This window comes from Trachemys scripta, chromosome 7 (genome assembly GCF_013100865.1).
Source record: "Trachemys scripta elegans isolate TJP31775 chromosome 7, CAS_Tse_1.0, whole genome shotgun sequence".
NCBI classification, from domain to species: domain Eukaryota; kingdom Metazoa; phylum Chordata; order Testudines; family Emydidae; genus Trachemys; species Trachemys scripta.
The window spans coordinates 21109169-21117807 of NC_048304.1; the positions used below are offsets into that span (position 1 = coordinate 21109169).

Here is an 8639-nt window from a genome sequence, read left to right on the forward strand (position 1 = left end):
GGCCTGAATGGTCTGCGCTGGGGACCCGCAACATGCATCCCCAGGGAGCGCATGATTGTCCTGGAGTCCTTGAGGCTCTGTAATCGAGAGTCCGTCTTCTCCGAGAACAACCCCTGTCCTTCAAAGGGCAAATCCTGCAGGGTTTGCTGTAACTCGGGGGGCAAACCCGAGACTTGGAGCCAGGAGGTCCTTCGCATAGCGATACCTGCGGCCAGGGTTCTCGCAGCCGAGTCCGCTATGTCCAGGGAGGCCTGTAAGGAGGTCCGAGCCACCTTCTTACCCTCCTCTACCAAGGCCCCAAACTCTTCCCTGGACTCTTGGGGAACCAATTCCTTGAACTTCCCCATAGAGTTCCAGGAATTAAAGTTGTAGCGGCTCAGGAGCGCCTGCTGGTTAGCCGCTCTAAGTTGCAGCCCTCCAGCTGAATAAACTTTACGGCCAAACAAATCGAGGCGCTTAGCCTCCTTCGATTTGGGCGCTGCGGCTTGTTGACCGTGGCGCTCCCTTGCATTCACTGATGACACCACCAGTGAACACGGCTGGGGATGGGTATACAAGTACTTGTAGTCTTTGGAAGGGACAAAGTACTTTCTTTCCACCCCTCTCGCTGTGGGTGGGATAGAGGCAGGAGTTTGCCATATCGTAGTTGCGTTCGCCTGGATCGTGCGGATCAGGGGCAACGCCACTCTTGATGGGACATCCGCCGCGAGGATATTTACAATGGGGTCCTGCACCTCCACTATCTCCTCCGTCTGTAGGTCCATATTACGGGCCATCCTACGTAACAGGTCCTGATGAGCCCGAAGATCTATTGGGGGTGGACCTGTGCACGACGTGCCCGCCACTGCCTCATCCGGAGAGGAAGAGGAAGATGCCTCTGGTGGTAAGGGATCCAAGGGAGGATCCTGGTCTCCCTGTTCCTGGGTCGGAGCATCACCTGCCCTTGGGTCCGGGACGTCAGGTGGTGCAGACACGGAGGCCTCCATGCCCCCTGGAGGAGGGCGAGAGATGGTGGACTCTGGGGCCCTTGTATCAGAGTGACCCGAGCGAGAGGTTGAAGTTATTGGAGCCCCTTGCGCCTGATGGTACGCCCACGGGGTCCAGAACGACCAGTGAGATGGGCCATGAGCAGGGTCCTCTGCCACCTCTTGCCAATGGCCTATATCTTGCTCCCCGGCTTGCCCCTGAGGGGGGTATGCCGATCTTGATAAGTCCTCAGAGGAGCGAGACACCGATCTCGATGGCCATGGTGGTGCCGACTGCGCCGAGACGAATCCCGTGGGATACGGTGCCGTACGGTGCCGGTCTGGAGATGTTCTATCTCTACGCGGTGCCGAGATCGTGATCGGTGCCGATGACCTCGGCAGTGCCGGGAGTCGGATCTGGATCGAGACGATGACCTGGAGTAGGCCCTCGTCGAGCGTCGATCGTACCGGTGCCGAGAACTACGTCTCGACGTTGATCGGTGCCGACGATCATAGCGGTGCCGAGACGTAGAGCGGTGCCGCGATGATCTTGGCCGCGAGTACAACCGGTGCCGAGGTGATATCCGGCGCCGGGACTGCGAGCGGCGTGGGGACCTGCTTCGGGACCTGGACCGGTGCCGTGGTTCCAGCCCCTGCGATGGAGGGCGCATCAAGGCAGGTTTCCCCCTAGATTGGACCGGACGAGTCAACGGTGCCGACGGTGCCGGTGGTTGGGGCGGTGCCGGCTCCGTGAGGGCGATCAAGTCTCTCGCCGTCGCGAAGGTCTCTGGTGTCGACGGGAGGCACTGTATCACCGCCGGTCGCGGTGGTGACTCTGTCTGCACCGGACTCAACGGCTTCGGAGCCGGAGTCGACGGTGCTGGAGGCACCTGTTTTCGGTGCTCCACAGGTGGACGCGGCTCTACCCCCGGCACCGGGGGAGCCGGCGTCTTCGGCACTGAGGTCCCCGTCTTATGGGATTTTTTATGTCCCGGGGATAATGAACGGCGCCGAGGCACTTGCTGTGAGTGCGGTGCCGATGAGGTCCGGTGCCGTGGAGGCTTGTCCGACGTGGTCGGCATGGTCGGTGCCGCCGGGGCACTGCGCACCGAGGTGCTAGGTGCCGGGGCCTGACGCGCTGATGGAGCGTCCGGGCTAAGTGCCGCCTCCATAAGGAGTTGCTGGAGCCGAAAGTCCCGCTCCTTCTTGGTCCTCGGTCTGAAGGCCTTACAGATCTTGCACTTATCTGTTTGATGGGACTCTCCCAGGCACTTCAGACACGAGTCGTGCGGGTCACTCGTTGGCATAGGCTTAGCGCAGGAGGCGCACTGTTTGAAGCCGGGAGCCTTGGGCATGAGCCCGGCCACGCGGCCGGGGGAAAAAGGGGGAGACAACCCCCTTAATCCCCTTTAACTATATAACAAGTATTAACAAAGTGAATAACCAACTATTTAACTATAAACAACTAGAACTATAACTATAACTGTGAATAACTGGATAAGCTAGGGAGAGTGGAGAACAGCTACGCCGCGCTCCACAGTTCCAACGACCGTCAGCGGCGGTAAGAAGGAACTGAGGGGGCGCCGGGTCGGCTGGGGTATATATTCAGCGCCATGAAGGCGCCACTCTAGGGGGCTCCACAGCCGACCCGCCGGTGTTGCTAGGGTAGAAAATTCTCCGACGATCGTGCACGCGGCGCGCGCACACCTAATGGAATGGATATGAGCAAGCACTCGAAGAAGAATAATCACTTTTTAAAATCCAGTTGGGAATATCCACATGAGCATGAGCTCATGAAAGATGTCTGTTTGACAACACTGGAAACCTTATAATCTCTGCAAAGGGTAAGTACAACATAAGAAGCAGCAGGACAAACTTCTCATACAATACCCCTAGCTAATGTGCCTCAACCAGCAATCTGGCGATCTAAAAGGGAAAGGCTCTGTATCTCATTCCCAAGCTCCTACATTCAACCCTCAGATGGTGTCTAAAGGCAACAGAATATCAAGGAGGGCTTAGTTTCCTGACATGTCAGCCAGATGTAAAACGTGCAGAGTATGCCTAGTACTCAGGTGTTTATTGCAGATATCATTAACAGTCCTTGCACACTGGGCACAGGAAGAAACCTGTCCATTTACTGACAGAAGCAGCAATTGCTCAGAAGCTGCAGAGAACAGAAATAATCGCTCCCTTTCCAAAATAAAAAAAAAAAAAAAAGCAAAGCTTCACAGCAGCATGGTTGTGAAAATGAATTGAATGACTTAACTAGACCTGAGATCAGAGTTCTGTGTCTTTCATGAAGGAATCAACAGCACTCAATGCAGAGCAACCAGCTGCCTTTCTGACACTCATTTAGGTTTTGGTAACATTACCAGTTTTAACTCCGCACATGCAGAATCCTGAACTCAGAGCTGGCAGTTTTCAACAAGAGTATTTTGTTTTTTAAATGAATGTATGTATCACTTTGAAGCCCACACATGCCTCCAGCCCAGAATTTTGGATCTCAAATCATTTTGATATTTAAAATGAAAAGCATTTCAGTTCAACTTTAAATTACAGTGTGGAAGGGCTGCAGAAAAGCCTCTCTCTGCAAGCACTGCTGAAACCAGAACAGGTCCTCTTGCTAACAGGCCACAGCCGCTGGACTTGAACACATAGGAGTCTGGGGAAAGGAGCTTTAGTTCTGGAACTCTTTCTCCTCTTGGTCTGAAAGCAGGGCTGGCTCTGGCTTTTTTGCTGCCCTAGGCAAAAAAGCCACACGCCGCCCCTCCCGCCCCCCAGCAGGGCAGGGGAGGGCGCCGAGCTCGGCCTCAGGCCCACAATCCCCAACCGGACGGAGCGCCGGGAGCAGGGCGGAGAGCCCGGCCGGGGCTCTCCGCTCTCCTCGGCGGCCACAGCGCCGGGGGGAGGGCAGAGAGCCCCCGGCGGCCAGAGCGCCGGGAGGAGGGCAGACAGCCCGGCCAGGGCTCTCTGCTCTCCCCGGCGGCCACAGCACCGGGGGGAGGGCAGAGAGCCCCCAGCGGCCAGAGCGCCGAGGGGAGGGCGGACAGCCCCTGGCGGCCAGAGCGCCGGGGGGAGGGCGGCGAGCCCAGCCGGGGCTCTCCACTCTCCCCGGCTGCCAGAGCGCCGGGGGGAGGGCGGAGAGCCCGGCTGGGGCTCTCCGCTCTCCCCAGCGGCCACAGCGCCGCGGGGAGGGCGGCGAGCCCAGTCGTGGCCCTGCTTTCGGGCTGGAGCGCCCCACCGTGCCGCCTCCCTCCAGGCGCCGCCCCAAGCACATGCTTGGTGGGCTGGTGCCTGGAGCCGGCCCAGTCTGAAAGAACCCAAATCTGTTGATCCTCTCCACACAATGTAAATCCCCTTTATTTGAGCAGACTATCTCTCTAAAGTAGTTACATGGTACCCATTACTGCAGTATCTAAACACCTCATCTCTTTAATGTATTTCTTCTCACAACAACCTTGTGAGGTAGGGCAGGTCTATATTATCCCTGTTTTATAGGTGAGGAAAGGAAGCACAGACATATTAAGTACTAAGTAACTTGCCAAGGATTACACTGCTCCTGTATTTTCCACTCCATGCATCTGATGAAGTGGGTTCTAGCCCACAAAAGCTTATGCCCAAATAAATTTGTTAGTCTCTAAGGTGCCACAAGGACTCCTCATTGTTTTTGCTGATACAGACTAACATGGCTACCACTCTGACACAGGTAGTTTGTGGCACAGCAAAGAATTAAACCCTGTTCTTTTGAGTGCTAGGTTAGAACCCTAACCACCGCTCCATCACTCCCACATAACTACATTTATTATTTTTAACAACTCATGTTGAGGTTGAATCAGTTTCTCTTTGATTGATATTGGCTCCCCAGTTCTTGCATGTTTCCAGTAAACATGCCCAGACAGATTATTACAGATAAACAGCAAGAGTGCTATTAATCAAATGAATTACTGACTCCAGCACCAGTAAACATCCACTACAATCAGAATGATCCTGCAAATGGGTGCCAAGCCAATTCATACCACCTCAACAGCAACCCCTATAACCAGTGAAGCTGGAGCTCTGGTGGACTCCAAAGTGAATCTGTCCAATCTATGTCAGCAGGGACCAGGCTCGGATTGCATGGATCCTTGTCTAAGGGAACTGTGTTTTAATTCGGAGAAACACAATTTTCAGGGAGTCAGACAGGAAACACTCTGGGGTTCTTAAAAAATCTGAACATGCATATCAGCAATACCATGAGTCATATTTCCAAAGCATGAAATTCTGGTCATGAAAGCCCTTGGAACATATTCCCAGTGATAAATGCAACTCCCCCCCCCCCACCTTGTTTATCACATACCTCAGGTGGAGGAGTAGGAATCATTTTCTCTCCTGGCACTGAGAGGGGAAAAAATAGAAAAATAAGTAGGAGCCAACATGACAAAAGATTTTATAATCTCCAGCTACTAATGTTACTTGCACGTTTCTTCTGCCTTAGCATTTGTGCCCTGTCTCATGTTCCCCAGCATATCACTCACAATAGTGCATAAACACTGGCCTGACTTTTTAGAAACATAAAGCACTGAGTGTGTTACTCTCCATATAAAACAAATGGCATTTTTGCTCATGTTAACACAAAAATAGGGATGGGCCCAAAAAACCTCAATTTAGGATTGAAATCCAGACATAGAGATGAACTTTGCAGCTGGTCCTTATTTTTATAATGGACTGAAATAAACACCCGGAATGAAACACCCCTGAACTTTGGTGTGCTTGAAAATCCTGATCCAAATTTTTCATCTTGGGACCACCTCTACTCTGACCCCCTCTAATACAAAATGTCAGTGATTCTACATGTACAAGTGCATTTGAATCTCTCCAAACATGAGATGCTAGCCAGCCAACTGGCCTAACCAGGAAAATAAGTAGTTTGCTGCTTGCAACAGAACACACATAAATGGGGCGGGGCATGAAGTGTGGGGGACCTCATGCCCTTTGGGGGCTATTACTGGAAGCTCTACCTTCAGGAGATAAAAGGGGATTAACCCAGGGAAAACACAGGTAGACAATGTTTAAGCACTTGAACAACTCAATACAACATTAGTCCAGGCAGGAGTCTATTAACAGTGTCTGATGGAAGCAATTGTATTATTAATAAACTGACAAGATCAATTGGCTGCTTTATACCAGTATAAAGAGAGCTATTGTACTTTCATGTCCTTTTAAACACAGAGTATAAAGTGTTCCCTGGGGTGCTTTCATGAGCTGCCTTCGATTAAGAGTTCTTAGAACATTTGATATTGTCAGAGATCAACTTGCCAGAACCCCAACTGGATTTGCAGCTTTCACAAAAGAAATGAAGATGACAGCAATTATAATTAAAAGTAGGCTGGAGAATGAAGGACCTTTCCTGATGAGTACTTTACTTACTGTACCTAAAGGCTAGGCTGTCAAACCTGGGGAACTGACCTGCTTTTACATCGTTGGCAAAAATGTCAGAATTGGCAACATACTATCAGTGACTGATGCCAAGATGTTATTTCTCTTCTCAAAGTGCTAATTTTGGGGAGATGTTTGTGCTGCTTTATAGAATGTCAGCAATACAAAGGAACAGAGTACTGCCTAACTCTGAGAAGTAGACAGTCCATGACATATGTCAGAGTTTACATGGAGGTGTAAATTATCAGAATAAGACTAAGTATTTCACATCCCATGTTTAAAATACAAAAGGCAATGCCTTTGCACAATATCTCCGATCTACAAAGCACTATGCAATTTGGATCCTGGCTCCTTAGCCACTGTCTTTTTCATCATGTTTTATCCCAATGGTTGAGATCAGCAACGGTGCATCAGCTAGCAAACCCTAGGTTAAAAGGTCTGGGAGCTGGTGCAACAGGGTTCTCAGTAACGGGCTTTTGACTCTGGAGTTTGTTTTCCTCCTTGGCCTGACAGAGCCTGAGCTGGCTGATATCAAGGGCATGCTGTTAAGTCTGTTATCAAACCTTTGTCAGAAGGGGTGAGATGGGAAGGGCTGAGTCTCTGTAGTATTTGGGGGGATAATTTTCTTTTCAGTTTTCATTTTGTGTCCAATCCTGGCCCCCCATGGAAGCCATTGGTAACTTTCCCAGTGACTTTAGTGGGACTAGGACTGGCTTCCTTATGTCATTTTAGATCCTGATGTATGTGATGTGATACTTTTGTGCATACACCAAGAGGTGTGTTTTATAAACTGTAAAATAATAACTAGTTATTTGGGGTGGATAAAGGCTGTTAGTTCCAACAGCATTTGCGCTGAACTTTGACAGTGCAAAAAAAAGGAACATCATTCTGGGATGTATTAGCAGAAGTGTTGTAAGCAAGACACGAGAAGTAATTCTTCTGCTCTACTCCGTGCTGATTAGGCCTCAACTGCAGTATTGTGTTCAGTTCTGGGTGCCACATTTCAGGAAAGATGTGGACAAATTGGAGAAAGTACAGAGAAGAGTGACAAAAATGATTAAAGGTCTAGAAAACATGGCCTGTGAAAGAAGATTGAAAAAATTGAGTTTTGTTTAGTCTGGAAAAGAAAAGACTGAGAGGGGACATGATAACAGTTTTCAAGTACATAAAAGGTTGTTACAAGGAGGAGGGAGAAAAATTGTTCTTCTTACCCTCTGAGGACAGGACAAGAAGCAATGGGCTTAAATTGCAGCAAGAGAAGTTTAGGTTGGACATTAGGAAAAACTTCCTAACTGTCAGGGTGGTTAAGCGCTGGAATAAATTGCCTAGAGAGGTTGTGGAATCTCCATCATTGGAGATTTTTAAGAGCAGGTTAAACAAACACCTGTGAGAAATGGTCTAGATAATACTTAGCCCCACCATGAGTGCAGGGGACTGGACTAGATGACCTCTAGAGGTCCCTTCCAGTCCTATGATTCTATGAAAAGAAATTTCTGTGCTGTCATGGAACTTTCTGAAAATCTGAATGCCACCGTTATCCCATACTTCTAGATAACAGATCACCAGAAATGTATACCATCTACTTTGAAGCTAGAAAACTAACTTTAGGAAGCACCAAATCCATTGGGGCATAGAGACACAGGTCCCCTTCATAAAGGCCTTATTTTTCTCTATAATATCATAACTCTCAGTATACAGACCTAGCAGAATCAGGGCTTTCTTTGCAGCTCCATTCATTTCACTCCAGCTTGGCCAGCAGTTGCTGAGCTCTGGAAGATTAGACTGCTACTTTTGCAGCACACCCTAAGAAGAGACTAATGGCCAGACTCTGATCTCAGGTAGAGCTGAGTAAATCCAGAGTAACTCTATTAAGCTCAAATCCATGGAGCTACTCTGAATTTACCCTGTTAATAAGCTCTTTATTTTGCCCCACATCAAACCCAGTTCTTTTGTTTGCTGCTGCCAGTCTCTACTGATAACAGAGAAAAATAAGATCTTTTATGATGGGGCCTATTCAGCTGGGAGGTTTGACTTTCATGACCTGATTACTTTCCCCCACCCCAATCTCAGGAACAAAGGCAAACAGAGCTGAATGGGTTGCTTTGCCTCTGTTCAATTATATTCCCCTTTAACCTTCTATTTCCCCTCTAATTCAAACCCTTGTGGAATACAATGGCCTGTTTTTTTGAAAGAGAAGGTACAATCAATTCATGCATGGGCCTTAGCCAATAGGGGTGGTCACAAAGAGTGAAGGATCCC

General features: G+C 49.6%; 1 protein-coding gene across 1 annotated transcript in view; it reads right to left on the minus strand.

Moving 5' to 3' along the window:
• LOC117880479 overlaps window positions 1-5335 on the minus strand; it is a 29186-nt gene extending 23851 nt beyond the window's left edge. The window contains exon 1 of the mRNA XM_034776718.1: window positions 5302-5335. Coding sequence (XP_034632609.1) covers window positions 5302-5325 — 24 coding nt within the window. The 5' untranslated portion in view covers window positions 5326-5335. The remainder of the gene's footprint in view (window positions 1-5301) is intronic.
• Between the last annotated feature and the right edge of the window lie 3304 nt (window positions 5336-8639).